The 23,010-nt window shown below is 43.7% G+C and overlaps 3 protein-coding genes across 9 annotated transcripts; 1 reads left to right on the top strand and 2 right to left on the bottom strand.

The window, feature by feature from the left end:
• Positions 1–15: 15 nt before the first annotated feature.
• Positions 16–6,629, bottom strand: znf592 (zinc finger protein 592). 3 transcript variants are annotated; one of them, XM_088379586.1, is made up of 9 exons: positions 6,498–6,629; positions 3,507–5,512; positions 3,172–3,350; positions 2,871–3,044; positions 2,636–2,795; positions 2,252–2,497; positions 1,762–1,874; positions 1,513–1,654; positions 16–1,436 (listed from the first exon to the last, which is right to left on the bottom strand). In XM_088379586.1, exons 2-9 carry the CDS (start codon positions 5,490–5,492, stop codon positions 1,101–1,103), a joined length of 3,336 nt encoding a protein of 1,111 aa, XP_088235712.1. In that variant the 5' UTR covers positions 5,493–5,512; positions 6,498–6,629; the 3' UTR covers positions 16–1,100. The 3 variants fall into 3 exon arrangements, with proteins under 3 accessions (XP_088235712.1, XP_088235710.1, XP_088235711.1); XM_088379584.1 differs by lacking the exon at positions 6,498–6,629 and adding an exon at positions 5,890–6,063; XM_088379585.1 differs by lacking the exon at positions 6,498–6,629 and adding an exon at positions 5,673–5,825.
• Positions 6,630–7,334: 705 nt separating this feature from the next.
• On the top strand, positions 7,335–12,227 carry slc28a1 (solute carrier family 28 member 1). Of its 2 annotated transcripts, XM_088378715.1 has the most exons (18): positions 7,336–7,415; positions 7,545–7,624; positions 7,688–7,764; positions 8,231–8,322; positions 8,389–8,578; positions 8,638–8,779; positions 9,038–9,151; positions 9,653–9,727; positions 9,805–9,885; positions 9,975–10,055; positions 10,143–10,268; positions 10,333–10,463; positions 10,539–10,707; positions 10,778–10,975; positions 11,057–11,138; positions 11,233–11,331; positions 11,398–11,503; positions 11,566–12,227. In XM_088378715.1, the coding sequence occupies exons 1-18, from the start codon at positions 7,370–7,372 to the stop codon at positions 11,684–11,686; spliced, it is 2,010 nt and encodes a 669-aa protein (XP_088234841.1). In that variant the 5' UTR covers positions 7,336–7,369; the 3' UTR covers positions 11,687–12,227. The 2 variants fall into 2 exon arrangements, with proteins under 2 accessions (XP_088234842.1, XP_088234841.1); XM_088378716.1 differs by lacking the exon at positions 11,566–12,227 and having other exon boundaries at positions 7,335–7,415; positions 11,252–11,331.
• Positions 12,151–22,933, bottom strand: alpk3a (alpha kinase 3a). 4 transcript variants are annotated; one of them, XM_088378709.1, is made up of 15 exons: positions 22,664–22,933; positions 22,184–22,441; positions 21,946–21,978; positions 21,501–21,622; positions 21,311–21,428; positions 19,978–21,238; positions 16,021–18,778; positions 15,733–15,880; positions 15,218–15,345; positions 15,110–15,145; positions 14,668–14,942; positions 14,500–14,588; positions 14,210–14,427; positions 13,772–13,820; positions 12,151–13,691 (listed from the first exon to the last, which is right to left on the bottom strand). In XM_088378709.1, exons 2-15 carry the CDS (start codon positions 22,309–22,311, stop codon positions 13,349–13,351), a joined length of 5,706 nt encoding a protein of 1,901 aa, XP_088234835.1. In that variant the 5' UTR covers positions 22,312–22,441; positions 22,664–22,933; the 3' UTR covers positions 12,151–13,348. The 4 variants fall into 4 exon arrangements, with proteins under 4 accessions (XP_088234835.1, XP_088234837.1, XP_088234838.1 ...); XM_088378711.1 differs by having other exon boundaries at positions 21,311–21,419; XM_088378712.1 differs by lacking the exon at positions 21,946–21,978.
• Positions 22,934–23,010: the final 77 nt, after the last annotated feature.

Raw genomic sequence — 23,010 nt, 5'->3', positions numbered from 1 at the left:
AAGGTTTGACAGAAATATAAATAAATGCACCAATTTATTTGTATGTAATTTGGGTAAACATAATAGTAAGGCACACAGGCCACTACATGCTGAATAGATGTCTTATCTTAAAAAAAGGCTCTCAAGGCAGGTATACAAGTTGTCACTGTAAAAGGTATCAAAAGTTAAAAAAAAAAAAAAGCGTATCCTTCAACGAGCACAAAAAGGCAAATCATGCATATCAGCCATTTAAGGTTGCAGAGAGAAAGAAAATGAACAAGTAGAACTTACAAAATTGAGGTTCACAAGTCAACATGACTCAATAGTCCCAATATGGTTCCCGAAATCAATTTATAAAATTTCATAAAGTGGGATTATACTCATTCTGCATTGCACTGAGATTATTTGCGACTCCTCTGCGCATTTCACAATCACTGCCCTTTATAATGGAGGTAGTTACCGTCACACTTAAAACAAAAAACTCTGTCACTTGCTCTTCCTATTTTTTGCTAGTCACAACACACGATATCCGATCTCAACGTACCTCGATTTTGATATTATAAAACTCCTCCAAAAGTCATTTTGCGGCACACTGAGGTATTTTTAATACTGCTAAACCTCACATTCACCAACCTTCCCTGCTTTGCCATTTTTTTAAAAAGCATATAATGCTTATAATATAATAAAAGGCATTTCATTTTCATGATTAGTACTGCTTCCAAACAAATAGTGCATAAAAACAGTGCCAGGAATGCCATCGATAGACATTTGGTGGCATTAATACTAAGATTTAAGTAACTAAATTGTTGACTACAAAATCTTATCCATGTTATCTGTTTGTACCAAAATTAAAACCCTTTTTTGTTTATATAATGGTGGTATGAGTATAAAAAAATAAAAACTCTGCCTGTCACAGTCTGACAGGCAGAATGAATCTCATAACCAGCATGCAAAGTTAAATAAAAATCGATGAAACCAGGCTTACCAGTTTGTCACTGAATATATAACTATGAATATAAAAATACCGTTTTCTTGTTCGACCTTTTGTTTGACTGCGCTGCAAAAATGTGACCGTGAGTAGCAGCATGTTGTAAGCAGCTTGAGTGACGGACGTGTGGACGTCACAGTCCTGACATCTGAGTTACATCTGAGTCCTTGTCTGTCTCCGAGGGCTCTGTTTTGGTCCTCGGGTCGCTCGCTACCTCCTCGGGATCTTTAATTTTGTGCACGATGACCCGGTGTCTGCTGAGGGACAGAGACGACGTGAAGCACAGGCCGCAGTGAAGGCACTGGGGAGTGTTTGCGGCGCTTCGATGCTGAGCGATGTGCTCCCGGAAGCGGTCGGCGTCGTCCGTAACGAATCCGCACTTGGCGCAGCGCAATTGGCTTTTTACACGCTTGGATAAAGGAGCCACATCCCGATCCTCCTCCTTGCCCGAGGTCGCCGCGTTGGAATCCTGCGATCGAAAGAGGCCTCGTTACGCCGACCGGTGATATTCACACAAATAGTTAGCGGCGGAATATTTTTCCCACCTTGCTCAAATCTTTTTTGCATGCCTGGATGGAGGATTTTGGCATTTGGCCAAGGTCGGGATTTTTGATTCCATGCATAAGACTGATGTGGTTCTTCATCATCACACTGCTGGTGAATGTTGTTTGTCTGTCTGTGCAATACCTTCAAAAAAGTGCATCAAGATTAAGATATTTATAGAGTGTCCTCAGTCAAAATCAAACCAGGAATCAATTGTGGGAAAATGATTTGTTGGTCATGAAACTTCTTACCAACAAGTGTACATTTTCTTCTTGCTGTGGTGGTCGCAGCGAATGTGTCTTCGGAGGCTGGTCGCCGAGCTGAACGACTGGTCGCACTGTCGGCAGGCGTAGCGCTTCAATGACTTGAGGACAGGAGACATTGAGTGAGTCGACATTTCAATGTCACGTGGGAACAGTCTCAATGACTTCATCGCGTGTGCCGTATTAGTCCGCATGAATAAATCTCAATAAATGTGACACGTTGGCGCAATATAAGAATCACTTAAGATTAGATAACTTTTTTTATGGTCAGGGACATTTTGCTCGCTATTTACTTTAACACCACATAAAACCAATGACAAACAGACGAAAAAAAAAATCAACATGTATCGCAATGGATATTTTCTGTCATTTGAAAATGAATGCAAAATTACACATATTTTCCAATTAATTTTTAAGAAAGTCGATACAATTTCCTGTGTGTTGGATGTGCATCCAAAAAGTCAGAGTAGTTCTTCACCTTGCCATGCTTGGACTTCAAGTGGGAAAGGTAAAGGTCTCGCTCAGGGAAACACTGAAGACACTCGCCACACGTCCAGCCGGACGGCTTCACTCGAGGCTTGCCGTCCTGCGCCGTCTTTTTTCGGGGAGCCTCCGTGCGTTTTACCGAGGCGTGGCTGGGACTGGTCTGGTGCTGCAAAGTGGTATTTTTCATTTTTTTACTGTTCACTTCCGTCTCTGGTCTTGCCTCTCCTCCATGAACACTCTTTGGAAACAAAAAAAAAAAAACAACAAAAACATTCTTTTACAAGGCTTGGACCAATCCCCCGCATTGCATTCCGAAAACATTCCTCCCATATTTCCCGCTCACAAAAGACACTTTGTTGATCTCTTCAAGGTTTACCTTGAAATGCTGCATCAGCAGCTGCTTTTGAGAAAAGACCGAATTGCATTCCGGACACTTAAACACGCAGGAGAGACGCTTGTTGGCGTCCTGATGAAAATGTTGAAAGAGTAACCACTTCTTGGAGAAAAGGTCACCACATGAGCACTTGAAGGTGAACCTGTGAACCAAAAGAAACATTTAGTTGAAAGGAGAAAAGCACGCAATCCAATTTAAAATGGGATCACAAACTTACTGAGGAGGGATTTTGCTAGCACTGTGTTTACTCTTTAAATGAGCTTCATAGCTGTCGGAGGTTTTGAAGGCCACTGGGCAGACGGAGCACTTGTGGAGAACCTCGCAGTGTTTCTCCTCAATGTGCGACTTTTGTCCGAGAAGGGTTTTGAAAACCACTTCGCAGTGAAGACACCTGGAGGGAGAGAACGGCGAGCTTCACGTTTCGGCAATAGTCCAGATTGAAAATGTGTATGGTGGCAGAATCCGACAGTTGTCCAATCTCGAGTGTTTGTCATCTACCGTGAGCGAGCGCAACTTACTTGTACCAGGCTTTGCGTGCATAGTGGAGACAGTTTTCCCGGACGTGCTTCTGAATGTCTTCAGAGAGCCCCATGGCGCCGCACTCGGGGCAGCAATAAGGGGGCTTGAGTGTGTGGATGCGCTGGTGGGCTTCCAGGCTGCACCTGTTGGGTAGCAACATGGAGCAAAGCTTGCAAAACTGTTGGAAGAGAAAGGGGAGGGGGAGGGGGGAGTAGCATGGAGATGTTGAGCAGAAGCACATTTCAGTGGAAACATGAACAGGCAACTGTATGATTAGTTCGGACCTCCCTGAAAAAAACTTCAAACTTAACATTTGCATCAAAAGTCTACTCACCAGTCCTTTCTTTTCATCTGCCATAGATTGATAATGGCCAGCGAGCGCCTGGTGGTCCGGGATTTGCTCGTTGCACTCCAAGCAGCACAATTTGTGGTGGGTGACGTTGTCCGGATAGAGGGGCATGACGGGTTGATTTTTAAGCGAGCGGGACGGCGCGGCCCGAGACTCCGTCGTCTCCGCGCCGAGAGGGACGAACATGTCGGCCTCGGCGATGGGTTTCATGTGGAGCTGCGTGCACTGCATGACGGCGCCGTTGTTCTTGTGCTGTCTGGCGTGGGCCAGCAAGGCGCACTTGTTGAAGAAGACCATGGTCTTGGCGCAGTGCGCGCATCCCACCTCGATGTGGACGCTCCGCCGGCTGTAATGGAAGGCGAGGCTACGCTCAACCCCGAACGAATCCCCGCACTCGAGGCAGCGGTAGCCTCGCGCCGGGAGGCGGATGTCGCTCTCGGGCGGGGGGTTCAGGTCAGGCACGTACGTGGGCACGGGGTTGGACTTGTTCAGCAGCCGGTTTAGAGTGCCCGCCGCCGTGTTAGGGACAAACGTTTTGACCTGGTGCACCAATGGGACGGCGCTGCTCACAATTGAGGAGATCGAGTGCTGGCTGGATCGATGCGAGGTGGAGCGGGCGCTCACGGAAGCGGCGACGCTGTGAGGGACCAGGTTTAAACTGGCAAGGTGCGCCGCTTTGGGAAGGGGGGCGGAAGATATTCTCTTTGGTTTACGTGCCTGAGGAGCAGCTGACCTTTTGACGGGTAAATTGTGGAACGCTGTCGGAGTCCTGGGCCTGTCCTCCGATTTGCTGTGCAAGACTTTTGGTGAATACGCTCCGTCCTCACTCAGCAAACTCTGCGACGGCGAGGATTCGTAAGCCGAGTGGACGTCGTCCGTTTCGGAATCGGGCGGCACGCTGGTCACGGTGCGCTTCACCTGCCCGCTGGTGGTTTTGATAGTCTTTATTCGGACCTTGGGGATGACTGGGGGGGAACCCCTGGCCTTGCCGCTGCTGTCGCTGCAGATGCTGACGGGGCTGTCGGGCGGCTTCATGAGGCGCTTCACCGCTTCGAGCGGGCTCATGGGACTACGAGGGGACCTGGGTACCTTGGGGCTGTATTTCGTGTAGTCCCCGTGCATTGTTGGAGAGTCTCTTTGGCTCGTTTGCTCGCTGGGATCCTTTCTTGCATTGAGAGCAACCAGAGCTTCAAAGCAAGATGGAACTATAGAAGCGTATGGCTTCATTTGAGAAAACGGGTCATCTTCTAAATTGCAGGTAGCCTGACTTAAGGTCTTGTTACTGCTTAGACGAGTAAGGCCGCCGAGCGCTCTTGTCATTTTATAACCGACACCGCCGTCCTCCTCACTTCTCCCGGGCGACGCGTTGTCCTTCTGGAACTCATTGAAAATACATCGATTTGCTTTTTGTGGATTGTCTGCTGCTGAGGGTTCCAGCAAATTGGATTCGACCGGGAAACAGGATCTCTCTAGCTTGGGATGCACATTTTCTCTTCTTATTAAACCGTCTTCACGCTCAGGACTGGAAATAGGACTCGAGTGAGACTTTGATTGGGAAAAAAATGGCGTTGCATCAGGTTTGTGTTGAATTGGTGCTTTTCCAAGAAATTCACTTGAAAATTCCCCATTGAGAGCAGAGACAAATGATTTACTGAAGACACTGTTTGCCGTCTCACCGGATCCTTGTCGATTAAATCCATTTTGCAAAGCTGGTTCTGAGTGGAGCCCATTTCCAAAACTTTCCAATGGCTCCTGAAGATGCGTGTTTTTCACAATTACACTCACAACAGGAACATCCACAGCAGGGGTTGCTTGATGACTCAAATTGTCGTTGGCAGTTACTCCTGAGTGTTTTAGATGCACCTCATCATTCCCCTCCTGGATGGGCTCTTTGGCATCCAAGCCCGTGGCATCTGGGATGTCAAAGGCTGCTAGAAGATCATCAAAATCCGGGGTTTTCATGTCACCCATGTCTGCACAGTCTCATAAACCTGCACAGGACACATAATAAATAAAATTAATCCTACATACAGTAAGTGAAAGTTGAACTGAGAGATTTCATTTTAACTTGAGTAATATCAATTTCGCTTTCTCGCTAACAAGATTAAGTGAACTACTAAACTCAAATCTGTTTAATAGTCACAAACTTACAATGACATTTCAAACAGTCTATTATTTCCAAGTCGTTGGTACTCATTATACCGCATGAGTGCACAATTATCTGCATGAAGCACACGTACAATGTTTTGACGGTAGCAATTAGCCGAAAAGCTAACTTAGCTGCATCGCTACACTACGGAGGGGAGTAAACAGGTTAGCGCGATGCTAGCCGCGTTAAACACAACGAGTGACCGATGAGCCATCTTACCATTTGACCCGGGTTTGCTAAACAGTTCTATGTACTATCGGAACACCCTGTTTGTAGCCTTGCATTTAGATCACGTACGCCAACGTGTGCTAGGTTATTGCGACGCTAACTAGCTAGCTAGCAAGGGAGCATAGAGGGGACATGGGCTCCACCTTCCCCGAGGTTGGTCTTGCAGGCGGTGCTGGTGCCATCGCTTGCGTGTGTTTCTTTTGAGTTACTGTTAAGTTACGGAATCAAATAAACACACTTAGGGAGGTTTGAACCAGTATTAAAAAGTATTTAAAAAAAGAATAAATGAATAAAATACTTGTTTCGTCACGTAAAAATATGACATTAAGTGACATTATAAACAAGACATTAAAATAGAGATGTGTATGTGTCATTACATCAACATTTGGCTTAAGTAGGCCTGCTGTGTAGGAAAATAATTTTAAAAATGTACCGAAAAGATTTACGGCTGATATTTTACGCAGCACTGCCCTCTGCTGTCAATTGAAACTATTTTCTGGGTTTGGTCACGTGATACTCGCCAACTGCACACAGCTATATTCAGTTGTTTGGTATTGATGTGACATAACATTGTCATAAACAAACAATGTCCTACTTACAATAAAGTTTTAAACCTGTATAGTGATCATCCTCACTGAATCCACCTGGACCATGGACCATGGGTGTGACAGGATGACATTTGCAAGAAGATGACTAAAGTTCAGCCACTGAAAGTAATCATCAATCACTCCAGATTGCACTCCATTACATCTAATGGATGAGATGAATGTGAATGACATCTGATTAGAGAAGTCAATGCTTTTATAACGTCATAAACACTTGGAAGACATTTCACCTCCCAACATACAGTAAAACTGGAATTTTCCCTCCAAAACAAATTTGTACTTTAATTGCATTTTTTCCTCGTTTATTTCTATATCAGAGAAAATATTCTCAAAATAAAATATATTCAAAGATCAGGTGTAGAGATATTGTACTTTTTTTTTTTAATGTATGCTTGCTTCTACCGGTGCACAATTTTGATTAACGCACAATTCTTGTATCATTATGTTTACAGTAATCTCTCATTTTTCGCTGGGATTACGTTCCGAAAAGAACCCGTGATAGGTGAAATCAGTTTTTTTACCACTATTATACAGATATCACATTAAAACCAAAGGACAAAACTTGTTTTCAAGCCCAAGCATTTGTTTAACAAAGAGAAGTAAACACTTTCTTCCAGATAAATACAGTAAAATAATCATTTTAATCATCAGTACGTACTATATAGTGCGCCTCTGTAGCCATAACGCAATGCACTGTAAAAAAAATCCGCGAAGCAGAGGCGCCGTGAAAGGTGAACCGTGATATAGCGAGGGAGGATTGTATGACGAGTATGTATTTGAATAATGACGTCTATTAAAGTTGTTTATGACTTCATCCACGCCCCCCTAGTGATGATGAGAGCAGTACTTAACGTGTCTCTCAGTTAATGATAGATGTTTGGTGGCGTCTGAGTCGAAGAGCGCACACAATGAGTAAGCCATTTGCTCCGCTTTCCCACACTTGTCTCTTGCTTATTCTACTAGTTTTAGGGAAAAAAGCTTTTTTTTTTTTTAAAGGCCTGGAATTGCAATTAATTTGTCAATTTTTTTCATGTTTTGCAGCGGATACAAATGATTTTAAAAACAAGAATGGAAGCCTGGTGAATGGAAACGGAGTGTACAACCATGGCTTTGAAATGGAGGTATGTGATATTTAGGCGAATTAAAAACATGATTTTGTTTATTATTTAATAAAATGTCCTCAGGAGGCTATCACGATTGATACGAGCTACGCCACAGAGCAAACGGAGCAGTCGAAAAAGGGAGTGGAGTCGAATATGAGGTGCGTGGTTCATTTTGGTGCACCACGTTGTGGTTTTTGTATTGCTCTTCCTTGTTCTACACATTAACAGATTCGTAAACAATCTGTTTAAATGCATTTGAAAAAAAGTTATAGCACGATGTAGAGGATTGTTTACTAATTTACTAATGATCTTTTTTAATACACTAATTAATTAAACACCTACAGTGATTTTTTTTCTGTTAAGCTTCTTGTGACAAAATAGCAAGTTGTGTAAAATGTACGAAATCGTTGAACGATTCGACACGCTGATGGTTTCTGGCATGTCAATGTATTTAACAATTTCCACATTTGGGGTAAAATAAAATAAAAAGTTGAAGGGATGTGCATTTTTGCAGCCTGAAATTTCTATGCCTAACTTGTTGTGTGTCTGCGTGACTGAAATTGAATCTACAGAATGGTAAGAAAGTGGTCAATTAATGCTAATCGGATTTCTTGTGCTTTTTAGACAAATAGCCAAGCTGATAAATGCTGCTGAGGATAACGTGAGAAATCACTCCAAAATCTTCAAGTATACCTTGCTGGGCATACTCGGAGCAGGTAGTGTTCTCAAACTTCAAACTCGAATGTGTGTCTTTTTAATTCATTCATTTATTTGCTCTATAGGTTATTTGGCCTACTTCATTACGGCCTGCGTTTTGGATTTCCAGCGGGCCATCGCCTTGGTGGTCATCACCTCTTTGTTTGTTGTGTCCAAGTCGTATGACCTTGTGAAGGAGTCCAAGGGCGATAAAATCAGTCAGTGTTTTGAACCTGTAGTGCGACGCTTCAAATCCAATTTAAGATGGCTGAAATGGTGAGTGGATCTCCGGATAGCTGGCCTGGAGTCCAATTGACGGGGCGTGTCTATTTCAGGGTCTTCATCGTCATTGCCGTGATCCTGCTGGCGCTGTGGCTCGTGCTCGACACCAGCCAGCGTCCCGAGCAGCTTATTTCCTTCGGAGGTGTGTGCATGTTCCTCCTGCTCACGTTCCTGTGCTCGGCTCACAGGACAGCGGTGAGATTTGATTTTTTTTTGTACCGATGGATAATTACCATGGCGACCAGTTTCGAAATGTGTCTTATCTCCACGCTTATCTCGTTGGTGTTTTGCTGAGACTTTGGATATCGCTCGGCCTTGCGCGTGCATTATGCTGAGGGTTTTGCAGTGTTGCTTCCTTGTAAAAACATGATGTTTTTTACGGGGACTTCCTGAGAGATAGCGCCAAAACCACCTGTGCGATAAAAAGTGTCATGTTGTCTGTTCAACTTGTAGGTGTCTTGGCGGCCGGTGTTTTGGGGCCTGGGCTTGCAGTTCTGCATCGGACTTTTCGTCATCAGAAGCGAGCCTGGACTCGCAGCTTTCCAATGGCTCGGTCGACAAGTGCAGGTACGATATATTTTTAGGATTGTTAAGAAATTTGAGAACAAAAATGGCGCAGCAACAATGTAGACAGACACTACAATAATATTCACGTTGCGAAAACAACTCACTAGATTTTTTTTTTTCCTAATTCGAAACGTATCTTCAACCAAATATTTTGTTAGCCCAATACTTTTTGTTTTGGTTTGTTAAAAATATAGTTGGGTCTTTTCAAGTAACCAATAATCACAACTTTTCATTTGTCACCATTGAAATGAACATTTCAAAACAGCATTGTTGGATATTATTCGTCAATGATTGCAGGCCTTATCTCATACTTGGTAACAACCAATCTTCTTCACCTGTCTGCATTACGTGCTGCTGTTCAACCTCAAGCTCAGGTCATCCTGTTCTCATCCACGTGTGTTCCGATAACTTCTTTTAGGGATGAGTTCCGCTCATTATCTTTATTGAGTATTGTAAATGAGAAATTCCGGCATTAGTATATAATCTTTTTGTATGTTTCAGATTTTCCTGGACTACACCAAAGCCGGTTCATCGTTTGTTTTCGGGGATTTAACCAACGGGATCTTTGCTTTCCAAGTCAGTGGCCGTGCGGATGATGTGGAAAAACACGTATTTCATTGATAACGTGAAATTAACATCGGCGTGTTCCTCAGGCGATGCCGATCGTTGTTTTCTTCAGCAGCATTATGTCTGTGCTTTACTATCTGGGCTTAATGCAGTGGCTCATCCTGAAGGTAAACATTCAGAGCTTGTTAAAGGTCGGCAAGGGTTAAGTGCAAAGTGCTTACGTCTGAGTTCAACCTTTTTTTTTTTTTTTTTTCAGATCTCATGGGTTATGCAGATAACGATGGGAACCTCTCCCACAGAAACCTTGAGTGTTGCCGGCAATATATTTATTGGCCAGGTAATCTGCTCTGTGATTTCAGGGTATTAAAAGTATTTTTTTTTTTTTACAGATCCACGTAACTTCCTTTTTTTTTCTGTCTATCAGACAGAGGCACCACTGCTGATTCGTCCCTATTTAAAGGACATGACCAAATCTGAAATTCACGCCGTTATGACTGGTGGATTTGCCACAATTGCAGGCAGCGTCATGGGAGCCTTCATCTCATTCGGGGTAAAATCAAATCCCAAATAATGTGCACCAAAAACAGTTTTAAAGCCATCTCCATATGTTTTAGATCGACGCGTCCTCCTTGATATCAGCCTCGGTCATGGCTGCTCCCTGTGCGCTGGCTTTCTCCAAGCTGTCCTTCCCGGAGACGGAAGAAACCACCTTCAAGTCGGAGGAGACGGTCAAAGTGGCTTGCGGGTGCGTACGCGTCACGCAGCTCCGTCCGTCCTTTGCGTCCGTTCGCTCGTGCTCCTTAACGTGATCGATACTCAGAGAGGAGCGTAACATTCTGGAGGCAGCCAGCAGCGGAGCGTCGGCTTCCATCGGTTTAGTCGCCAACATCGTGGCCAACCTCATCGCCTTCCTCGCCATCCTCGCTTTCATTAACGAAGCTCTGAGCTGGATGGGAGGCATGGTGGGATACCCCGACGTCACCTTTCAGGTATGCCAGAACGACGATCCACCAGATTATTAGGTACACCTGCTAATGGGGTTTCCCCCGTTTGTTCCAGTTAATGTGCTCGTACGTTTTCATGCCCCTGGCCTTTATGATGGGAGTGCCGTTCGAGGAAAGTTTTACCGTGGCCGAGCTGATTGGCATTAAGCTTTTCCTCAATGAATTTGTGGCCTATGAGAAATTATCCACGCTGAAGACCAACAGAATCAACGGACTGGATGCGGTCATCGGCGGGAAAAGGCAGTGGATTTCGGTGAGTCCATGCATTTTATTAGGAACCGCATGTCTTTTCCAGTCAGTTTTTTTTTTAAATGCAAAAATCTTGTTCTTTCAGGTCCGATCGGAAATAATCTCCACCTACGCTCTGTGTGGTTTCGCCAATTTTAGTTCCCTTGGCATTATGATCGGTGGCCTCGGTGAGTAGTAGCCCATCATGTTTTTTTTAAATCATGCAGAAGTATCCTGTCGCTTTACTGATGTTTGACACAGAGCATTTTCCTCTTACCAAAGCCTCTATATGCCCATCTAGAAGAGCTGATGTCTCGGCTCTGGTGTTGCGATCCTTAATCACGGCCACGTGCGTCTCGCTCGTCAACGCTTGCGTCGCGGGTAGGTACATTTCAGCTTCTTGAGAAATCAACCTCGTTCTTACTTTTTTTTTTTACCTCCTCCAAGGGATTCTATTCGTTCCTCAGTTGGACTGTGTGGAGTTGTTCAGAGAATCTGTTTTCAACGCCACAGATGCGAATGTGCAGACTTGCTGCATGGACCTATTTGGAAGGTAGGCGTTGTTTTTGGATCCAAGCGGAGATCGAGACTGACTTGACTTTTTTTTTTTTTCAGTGCTGTCAACAACGGGAGCATTTCATTCGAGGGCTCGTGGAGCACGGTGAAAAACGCCACGGTGTATTTGGCCAAATGTTGCCAGTGCTGCGGTGTGTCTCAGGAGGTGCTTTGTTTGTAAACGAAGACCTTTTATATCCTTTTGTAGCCACGTTTGTACAAATGTAAAGACTGATGGGAAAAGCAGAAAATATTTTCTTAAGTTGACCTTCTGGAATTCAATATGAGAGTTTAGGTAACGTGATTGCGTCTTTTTAAAAATCTTTCTGTATTGGCGTATGTTTAGGAGAGAAAGTGGATGGGAATTATTTCAAAAAGAATGTTTGGCACAAACGAGATATTGATTTAGAAGTGTATTGCATAATGGAATATGTTTTAAAACAGGTGTATAGTATTCACTGTCATGTATTATATTGTAAATGAATTAAGAAGTTGAATTTTATAGCTTGTTGAATGTTAAAAAAAAAACTTTAGTCATCCGCTGTTTGAATGTAAATAGCAAAAAAATTCAAGTTGTAATTTTTGAATGGATTATTATTCATAGGTATGCACAAAACGGCTGTATAGAATATCTTACTCCAAAACAAATGTTTTAGATTTTTATTAAAAATACAAAATATATTAGTTTGACATGATGTAACAATAAACGTACATTGCTCGGACCCATTTGGGCCAATCAGAACTTTTTGTTCTTTAGTCACTAAAGACTGAAATACAGGAACTATCCGGTGCTCAGTGTTTCCTTATTTTTCTTCCCATGCAAGTGAAAAAGTGAAATCATTTTTTTAAGCCAGCTGCTGACTTGCAGTGACCATAAACCAAGAACCAAATTCCTGATGAATCCATGCTAATTCCGCTTGGAATTTTAAATTATGAACTAAAGTGAAAAATATCAAATGTCACTTTTGAAGCTTGCATGCTCCCAGCTTTAAAAAAAAAAAAAAATCAATCCATGGTTGTACTTTGCATAGAGAGCGAAAACCTGAGTGTGCTCGTTTACCTACTTTGCCCAACGCGTCCATGGGTCGGCTCCAGATAACAGCATAATGCTGAATCGGCAGCTTTTAGGTTACAGCTGCCAATGTATGTTTGCGTGGCATAGAGCTGCACGGTTAAAATGGCAGAAAGAATCACGTTTCAAGCCAGCGGACTGAAGAAACAAACAAAATTATTATTTCTGTGCACACATATTCACTCACTTGGCACAATATTAGGTATGCCTGCACCTGAGAATATTTTATTTGAATCATTAAACATTTACACAATCTGACTGGTTTTAAATATCCATCATGTATATAAATCTATAAATAATCGTTAAACGAACACATCAACGTGGCTCAAGAGATTGTGCAGGTGTACCTAATGAAGCGTCCAGTATCTGACTTTTCATTGGGGTTGTATTGAACAGCCCAAGCTCAGATTTGCTGTGCACTTTTTTTTTTTTTTGCAAGTTGTGCTAAAAGTATTTGGCATCACAGAAGAACATGCAACTTTTGTCACCAAACAAGGACATTTCAAACAACCCTCTCTCTTTCTCTATCAAAAAAAAAAAAGAGCACATCTCAAGATTACAGTCATTGTTGATGGTACACTTGTCATTTGTCCTCCTGAGAGTCCACACATGGAACTGATAAGACTCTTCAGGCACGTGTTTCTGATAATTCAGTAACGTCAACTCTAACGAGGCCCCGTGAGAAAGCGCACTTTCACTTCTGCACGTCATTTCGTTTTGATAGCAACAAACTCCTATTCTATTAATAAGGAAACATCTAAGACACTTCCCCTACCTCATTTCAAGAGCGTCAGTAGTTTCCGCAGGCTTGAGTTTGCCGTCCGACTCTTTGTCCTCGGTCTCCTGGACTTTCCGGGTCACCTTTGGGCTTACGTTGGCCTTCCTGGCCATTTGAGGGCTGTGTCCTTTACGGTGCGGCTGTGGGCTGCCGGAGCCTGTTGACAACTTACGGTTAAGCAAGGGGCTCCTGGAGACCTTCACCTTGGAGCTCTGTTGCTGCTCCTGAGTCTTGAGCGGGCGCAGGCCGAGAAGTCCGCAGTAGTAGTTGCACTGGTGGACCGTTGGGAACAGTTCTAAAATTTCTGAAGAACTTCGGTCTGTCAGGCCTTGGTAGCTGAAATACAGTGATGGAGCACTTTTATGGCATCCATCTTGGTAGCAAGCAACCCAAAGCAACTTAAGTATAATACGAACCCTTTTGTCTTGGTCGCCACTCTAATATTCGTAATCTTTGTTTCAACACCTGTAAAAAAACAAAAAAAAAACAAGGACATCATAGAATCAATACATTTTTGCGAAGAGAAAAACATCTTTATATTTTGTTTGTTCGCCTGTGAAAAACATGCAAGCTTGGATGATAGAACACTTTAAATTGTCTACAGGTGAAAGTTCCTATTTGTTTTGGTTTTAATCTTTAAACTATATGCTATAAAAAAATAAAAAGCTCCTTCATATCACTGGCGGAGCTAGAGGGGGGCGCTGCAGGGCCACTGCCTCCCCACCCCGAGATATTCTTGTTGACCAACTTCAGCTTTTTAGCCGTCCCAAATCCAATCGTTTTTACCCAACCTTAGATGAAAGTAACCCAATCTGCTAAAACTTCACAGCTACCTAGCGAGTAGCATTATTTACCTTCCATACGGGTGATGAGTAAATTGCCATGCGTCCACTGGTGAATCCAGTGCTGGAAGGTGTTGCATTTCTGTTCCATCTCAGAAGAACTTTGCGTAACCAGGCAACCTTTAGCATCCATCACACAGTACTTGAGGAAGACCTCCCCCAGGTCAACTTCCACTGTGGCGTACGGCACAGAGTTGGCGGGTCGATACATCAGGTATTGAGGGAGGACTCTGAGGGTAAATCATACAAAGTATTCTTACAAGAACTTAATCAGCAACTTATCCGGGCTAGTTTGGACTCACTCTAGTGAAGGTCCAAAGTTTTCGATGACTCTAGCTTCAGCTGCAAATATCTTACAATATTCTCGGATCATGTTCTGAATTTTGCATTCCTGGCAGGAAAAGACAAATAAGAGCAATGTGAGGTTTATTAAAAGCCATTTTAACGTCCAAACGTTTTCGTTCACTTACTTGCTTGGTCATTTCGAGATTTCTTTCAATGAGGTTGTTATCCTGCTTGGTCCCGTAGGCGATTGGGTTAGGAACCTTGATGATACATGTGCTCCCGGACTCATAGACAGGATTTAGACCGTAGATGACTTTCACTCTGCTAGGTTTATGGCCGCAACCCTCGCCGAGGTTCGCCATCTCGGTCACGATGCGGCCAAAGTACTTGTCGCCCCAGCTGCCGGAATTTGCCAGGCCTTTGGTGAACACCAGTGGCGTCATCTCGATCTCCTCTCCGACTACAGGAATTATTACAAAATGGAAATCATTAGGAAAAAAGGCTGGAGAGCAAGGCCAGAGTCTGGATTCGAACTTCAGATCTTTAAGGTCCACCATGCAGTCTACTTGTAATTCCATTTCTATCTGGCTTGGTCAGATTTGTATGTTATACCAAAACAATAGTTACCTTCCAAATCATCTCTGAGAAGGATATCAGACATAACTGTAAAACAAAAATGGAATGTTTCAGAAAACCAATGACTTCATCGACTCGATTGATGGTTCAAACTCTTACTATCTACGCTGAGGAGGAAATCGGTGGTGTCCGTGCCGTACTCGTTCTGGATGGTGCAACCGTACACGCCGCAGTCTTGGCTTGCGGCCAGAACAATAGCAAGCGCCACTTGCGTTTCATCCCCTGCACTTCAAGACAACGTGCATAAACATCAGCCCAGTTGGTGGCTAGTTAAGGACACAAGGTGGCGCTATAACACAGAGGGCTGTTATGTACGGCAACACGCATGATTGTGTCATTACAGTTCATGCGTCTCGCCAGTTTCCGTGTCACAGCTGTGAGCTTGACGGTCACATGAGCTGTAAATCCACACACTGAGAATATGAGAATGACAGAAGGCCACGAGGTTCTCGCTGAGTATATAAATCCTCTTCCTAATCCTTGTAGAATTTTTTTTTTTGTATCAGTACAGTTTTATGGCCAGTCATGCTGTCCGTGTAGCCCCTCAAATAATAACACAGAGATGCCAACAACTTGGCTATGACGTGTGCGAGGTGGCAATGACGTCCATCTACCTTCTGTTGACCTCCAGGATTTCCACTTCGTCCCTGAACCATTTAATAGTGGAGTCGGAGAGAACATTGAAAAACTGGCACCATAACTTAAGATGTCCGGAGGCATCTGGGAAAGGCTCCCCTCTGATCTTACGGATGACCTGTGGAGCTGTTGGAACATGGCCGCAAATGTAAATATACACACCACTGAGCATATCTTAAAGCTAGCTTAAAACATAGCTTGCAAGCTAACATGCTAGGGCCTAGAAATAAAAACTGTTGCCATTGCACTGAACGACTAGTTCTTACCTTTCAGTGGGTCCAACTTCTTTTCAGCAACTTTCTCCTCTTTACCAGCTTTGGTCATCTCCTGTTTGGGCAGATCCTCCACCACTTTGGGTACCTCCAACGTGGCTTTCCTCCGATTCATTAGCGGTGAGCGCCTCTCCATTGGAGGTGTGTTTTGTCCCACGGGAGCTTGGAGCAAAGCTGCTCTGCGAGCCTGACTGGGTGACAAGTAGGGGGTGTCCTTCTTTTGACCTTCAAGCGCAACAACACCCGCATCCGCATCCTCTTTTGGTTTCGGGATGAAGATCTTGCGGCGGGCTCCCGAGGCCAACTCCTCGGGCGTGGCGGAGCGTATAAGTGAAAGACTGTCCCTTCGTTTCAATCTCGGGCTGCTTTCGCAGGACAACGATGATGTGGGCGTTAAGGACGTCGGGGTCGAGCCGCCGCTCGTGTCTTCATCCGCCTTATCGGTCTGACGGTCATCCACTGTGATCACGGGGACCGTCATTCCAGCATCATTCTCGAGCTCCGCGGCGACTTTGGACATATATTTACGGATACTGCCGGGACTGAGGGATGGGTGAGTTGGGGGTTTGTGTGTGAGTCTCTCAACAGGAGCTTTAGTTCTGAGGAAGTCCTCAATGGTTACAGAAGTGTCAATTTTAGCCTGTTTTAAAGGTTTGGCCTTCAGGATTTCAAGGGAACTATTGTCTTCTGTGGTTCTACTTAATGGATGGTTGCTTTCATTTTTCTTCTGTTGTGCAGTTTCGTTTGGCAGAGAAGACAAGTTCTCTGTTAAGCTTTGATCTGATGTTTCTTGAGTTTTTTCACACAGTTGTGTGGTGGTGCCAAGCTGTTTTTCAGCCTGTGTGACCACCAAAGTTTCAGTTTCTCTCCACTCACTGGCAACGGGCTTCCTCAGTTCACTCTCATTCTCGTGACAAGTGACAGATATTGGCGGTACCACAAACAAAGGCACATTCGACATTTCTAAAGGCTGTGGAGAATCTGGAATATGCGTGTTTTGCAATTTATGATCTTCCTTGTCATCGCTGCATGAAATATTTATTTGGGGAATAGTTGCGGAGTTGATCTGCTGACTACCTTTCACGCTAGCCGCAATTATTTCTGTCTTGCCGTCTAACTGCTCGAGATCCTTCGCGACATCCGAAGCTAATGGCTTATTATGATCCAGAACTTTCTGATTTGTTAACAAACCAAAAGAATCAATCATATCCCGGCCGATAGGTTGCGGTTTTAAATGTTTTTCTAAAATACTTGGCTCTGATTCTAGCTTTTTGAGTGCTAGCATAGTTAGCGGTAGAGTAAAGTGCTTGGCTTGAGGCTCTGTTATTTCAACTCTTGGGACAGCAATGGGTTCTGTTCTAGGTTCTTTGACATCTGACCCGAGTGGAACTTTTTCTGACAGACTTTGTTGTTTTACAGTACGGTCTTTAGGCACCATGTTTGAATTTTCTTCCAAAAGATTTAATTTAGCTTCCTCATTGTCTTTCTTGTCTGCAACTGACTCTTTGTTTGGCTCATTTACTACCGCAAGTGGTTTTCTTTCTATTTCTGAAACTTTGTTGTTAGTTTCAATCGGTGGCACTTGGTCTTTAAGATTGCTCTGATTTTCTTTTCTATCTGTAAGTCCTTCCTTTGTCTCACCTTCTAACTCCTGGCTTCTAACACTCTGTAACACGCTCTGGTTTGGGTTTTCTTCTGCGAAAGCAGGTGTGCATTCAGACCACATTTTTAGGTCAACCACCTTGGGGGATTCAGCAGACAGAAATTCAACCTTCATTTCCTGAGTCAGCGAAACACTTTTGGTGTCCTGTTTTGAGAAATCGCTCTGTGAACTCTTTGATTCCGTATCAGAGATAAGCGTCTGATTGGGTGCTTTGATTTTCACCGTCTCTTCCAGCAAAGGTGGTGTTAGTATATCAGGAAAGGGTAGATCTGTTAGTTTTTTATCAGTATTGGAAGAGTTGTTTATCTCTTTGTGAGGTTTGCTCACTTTCTGTGTCGGTTGAGTTATTACAGCCACCTTGGGTTTGTTTGTATCAGCATGTGGTTCTTCCTTGTATTTCTCTTCAGTGCCCACAGATAATTTCTTGGTACGATAGTTCCCGTCTTTGTCAGATCTACCCACCTTTGGTGAAGGCTGAGTAATTACAGCCACTTTGGGTTTTATATCCGCATGAGGTTCTTCCTTTGATTTCTCTTCAGTTCCCACACAGAATTTCTTGGTAGGGTAGTTTGCGTCTTTGTCGGGTTTTCCTTTTTCTGACAAAGGCGGTGTTAATACAGCCGTCTTGGTTTTGTTGATACTGGGTTGGGGTAGCTCCTTGAATTTTTCTTCTGTTTCCACACATAATTTCTTGGGAGGGTAGTTGACCTCTTTGTCGGGTTTGCCCTTTTCCAGTAAAGTCGGTGTTAATCCAGCCAACTCGGGTTTGTTTATATTTTGATGAGGTGGATCTTTTAATGTCACTTTATTTTCCACACATAATTTCTTGAAAGGTTTGTTCACCTCTTTATCTTTAGCCATCTTTTCAACATTTATCTCTCCCCGTTGCAAAGCCTCAGTGGGGATCACACAAAGGCGACTCGTGACTGTAGCTGAGATAACACCGGGAGGCGGAGCTTGATTATCAAAGTTGGACGGTGGAAGGAAACTTTGGCTGTGTGGGAAACGAGGCTTATCGTCTTTTGTTGAAGATGCAGGGTGATTGGGTTGTGGTAAAGTTACCGGGGTATCTAGACATTTGTCTTCAGCCTAAAGGAAATCAAAAACACCCTTTTAGTGCTGTGTTTTATCAATCAATTCAACAAATTGATGAATACATGAATACATAACCTTCAAAATACTATCTTAGCACTTTTAATGGAAGGGAAGTGGTGCCATAATCAGACTACAAATAAAGCTTGAGTGTAAACACGGCAATTGATTCCGCTAAAATCATGTGAGCAAACAAAGATAAGGAATTAGACTTCCTCCACTCAGTCAGCAGTGAGGTTTTCTATTAAGGTGTCACCAAAACAAACGTACAGTTGGGTCCACTTTGAACCCGATGACTTCAGTTCCTCTTTCCACGTGTCACATGTCAATAGCTGTCAGCGCTCCTGTAAACATTACCGCCTAGCATTCTCTGCTAATAGTTTTCAGATATTAGAATTTGTGCTCCTCCATCACTTAATATAGCTATTAAAATACTTTTAAATCAAATGTGGGGTTATCAAAGATTCATTTGAATGACTTGAATACACGCAAGCTCAAATGCGAGGTCGGCCATTGAAAGGCAAATACCCCTTGCTATGCTAGCTGCAACGACATAGCTCCCTATTCTTCACATATGCTAACCAATTCTGATTAGAGAGACATCGCCTTCCTGTAGTCTACATGAGGGTTTATTCTTAGTCGTTCCTTCTCCTGCTGGGACCTGCCACAAAAGTCACTCGACTAGCCCTCAGACACGTCGTACAAAGCCTCGGCGTAACGTGAGAACGGCCGTCGACGTTCAGGTTTCAGCAAGCCCTCTGACGCACTCCTGTCTCACTCATTGCCCGGCCTATCTTACAGCGAGCCGTGAAGATACACAACATCCCCCACCCCCACATCTAGTGATCTACTTTTATGGTTCCTCATTTCTTTGACGCGTTTGATTTGCGCCTGCTTGGTGATGCCAGAGCAGCAAAAGCTGTTTCCGTTGAGCAAGCTGAGTCATTGCTGCTGTCATGGCTGTTGGGATTGTCTGACTGACACACCTCCGTGTAACATCCACCTAAATTCTTTTGGTCCTCGAACTTGTTTTGTTGTTGTTAATCACCAGCCAAAGCTCCAAAATCAATTTCGTAGTTAAGGAGTTCACTCTTCCGGGCCTCGAGTGCATTCACTATCTTGTCGGGCAAATGCAATCTAAAAATAACTCTCAAGTCAAGTGGCAACCAGCTGCTTTTCAAGACCTCGGTACATACCTCAGTAACAACTTGAAGAGCGGACAATGGTGTTTGTTGGCCTGGACTGCTGATCTTTTCACCTGCTGATACCTCCATGTTCTCCACCAGAACCGCAGCCTCCTGATTATTTTGTCCACTTGGCTCTTTTGGGCTCCCGAGGGCAATTGTTGACTTTCCAGCTTCAACTTTATTTTCTTGTGCCTTGGAGAGTTTATTCGACGGTTGGTTTACATCCACAGATTTTGAAGGCTCTTTCGGCTTATCGGTTTCCATCGGTACAACTTGGTCCGTGTGAGCTTTGTCCATCTCCGCCCGATGCTTCTTGGATAGTCGATATGACGGCGGTGTTTGTGATTGTGTCGATTTAGGCTTCGGAAGGTGGTCATGTTCCTTCTCTTTGTTTTCAATGTTTTCATGAGAATCCTTCTTCGCCTTCCCAAAGAGGAAATCTTTGACCGAGTGCAACATGGAGGAGAAGGATGACTGAACGTTATGATGCTCGTGATCCTTCAGAGTCTTTCTGTAATGTTTCGGGTGCTCTGTCGGATGTGACGCTTCTTTCTCCCTTTCTGAGACTAAATCTTGGTCTTTCTCTTCCTTCTCGACTTGTAACTTCTCGAGTCTTCCTTCGTTCTCTATACTGGCATTTTCGATACCTATCTCCTGTGGATTTTCCAGTTGAGATGGGTTGTCGCTCTCTTCGGGTGTTTGTCTGTGAGTTTCAGATAAAAATTGCGCCAGACTGATTCCACCGTCGTAGCAGTTTACACCTCCATTTATTATCGTAAGGCCTCTGCTGCTGCCGTTTGCGGCGGTGTTAACGCCGCCGTCCACGCCGCCGTCCACGCCGTTGGTAATCTTTAGTTTCTTTTTGGCCACGAGTTCCTCAGGGGCCGGTATGTCCTTCTCCAGACTTTTGTCCAAAGTTATTGCAGAGGCTATTTCTTTGACGTCATTGGCAGCAGAGCGCAGCTGCGCCACAAATGCAGACTCATTAACCGCCTGGCTCGGTTCTGCCGGCGGAACTGGACGTTTTCTCGGAGGTGCCTCGGGACTAACACGTGGTCCTTCCGTGGGAATATTGTCTCTGACCCCCTTCTTGTTCTGTTCTTCCAAATCTTTACGTTTCTTCTCGGCTTTTTGCTTCAGCTTGGCGAAGAATCTCTGGTGGATCTTAAACTCACTCATGGTGCCCACTTCCAATACCCCCGAGCAGGAGACGATACCTTTGCTATTACTCGCTGACACCTGATAGATAGCCGCGTCATCCAATGTGCAACTGGAAAAAAGCAAATACTTATTAAATAAATCTGAAGTCATTTAAAAAGACTGATAATTGTGCGTCACATACTTGTAAATATGCAAGGTGTGCGTTTTCCCATTTTTGTGGATCTCATACTTTGGCAGTCCGCAATAACGATCCATTTCCATATCGTCCTTATACCATTTCAGTTCCGGAGCTGGATAACCTTTAATAAATCAGCGGTTCAGAAAATGGATGGATGTAAAACGACATATGAAGGTTTTCGAAATGGACGTACCAGATACAACACAAGAGAACTTGACGTTACAGTTCTCCGACACAGCCTTGGACTTCAAGGTAGTCTCAAAGCACGGTTGCACGTCCTCGGTAAGCTGAGCCATAACAGTGCACAACGTACTCCTACAAGGAAGCAAAAAATTTCAGTTTTTACTCCTGTAGCACATCAGAGGCTTCCTCACACTGTTGCAGCACATTCCATTTTCTTTAAAGGAAATTTGTTAATGGACATTTCTGGTAGTGGAAAGAGTTGGAAACAGAGATTTTTTGGGACAACCAGGAAAACAGAAATAGCAAACATTAAAACCGATGTTGGTCACTGAGACTTAATGCAAGGCTGGACAAAACTCACTGTTAAGACTCATGTTGGTTTCATTCTTGGGGTACACCAGATTGTGTGGTTAAGATGTTAGTTTGGAGGAACGTTTGAAAAGTATGTATATTACCTCGTTGGCCTGTAGCGAGAATACCTAGAATAGCTAGTTAGAGAGGAGGCAAATGGAAGGTTGTTAATGAAAAACCGAGAGTTGAGTCAACTCATTGATAAAAAGTAGGCATTTGATGTCTCCCCTCTTCAACAAAACAAATTGGCATTGTTCCGCTTGGTTTTATTTTGTGTTAATTTGTATGGAGATGTTTTATCTTTATGCACTAGAAAATGTCACAATGATTCAAAATGCCTACCTGTTTTCTGGCCGAACATTTGAGAGATAATTATTGCGGCCATTTGAAGAGCTGCTCTCCTCTTCACCAAAGCTGCTGGTTCGCCCATTGGCAGAAAAAGAGCGAGTCATCGGCCTCCTGGACGTCATTGTGCCTTGAGGTAATTCACCAAAAATGCAAAATCCACTAATCTTTAACCACCCTGACAAAATGGTTAGAAAAAAAATCTTGAGTCACGTCCTCAAGCTGGATCGTAGTTTGTTATTCATAGAAAAGCCCCTAAAAATGGAGAAGATAGTTCATTTATATTCATGGTTGAATTACATTATATACACTGCTCAATCCATGCTTGTCCTTTCTGACCAAAGTACTCGCATTGGAAATAGTTAAAAATAGTTTGAGCTATCAAGTTGTAATCAAAGACAAGCGCAAAAGAACGTTTCTTAAATTGACAATTCCCATGTCGGCGTCCAAATACACACAATGAACGAGCCAACTTACCTTTGTAATGTTGTCTGAGTTTCTTTGGAGCTCTGGTCTGTGAAGAAAACTTCTGGTCTGGACCTTCCTATCATAGGCGCGCATGTGTTGCCAGCAAGAGCCTATTTTTAGCGGGCCCACAAATAGGTGCAAGAGCACATCAGATTTTCCAAATCTGCACTTCGGACTAAACAATGAAGTGTTGTGCACAGGTACTAAAATAAGTGATGAAGAGAATCTGCTCCAGGGCAAATACTGCGCAAGACTTTGAAAACATGTTTGTTGGAGAAAAGGCTCAGGATGGATGCGGGTGGCCAATGACGTAAGTTGTACCCGTGTTTTGCAACACATGTCATGCAGCTTGAATT

The sequence above is a fragment of the Syngnathus floridae genome, chromosome 6 (assembly GCF_059516105.1).
Source record: "Syngnathus floridae isolate MCC-2025c chromosome 6, RoL_Sflo_1.0, whole genome shotgun sequence".
Taxonomy (NCBI): Eukaryota; Metazoa; Chordata; class Actinopteri; order Syngnathiformes; family Syngnathidae; genus Syngnathus; species Syngnathus floridae.
Note: the sequence above shows the minus strand (reverse complement) of the source record. Positions and strands in the feature narration are given on the sequence as shown.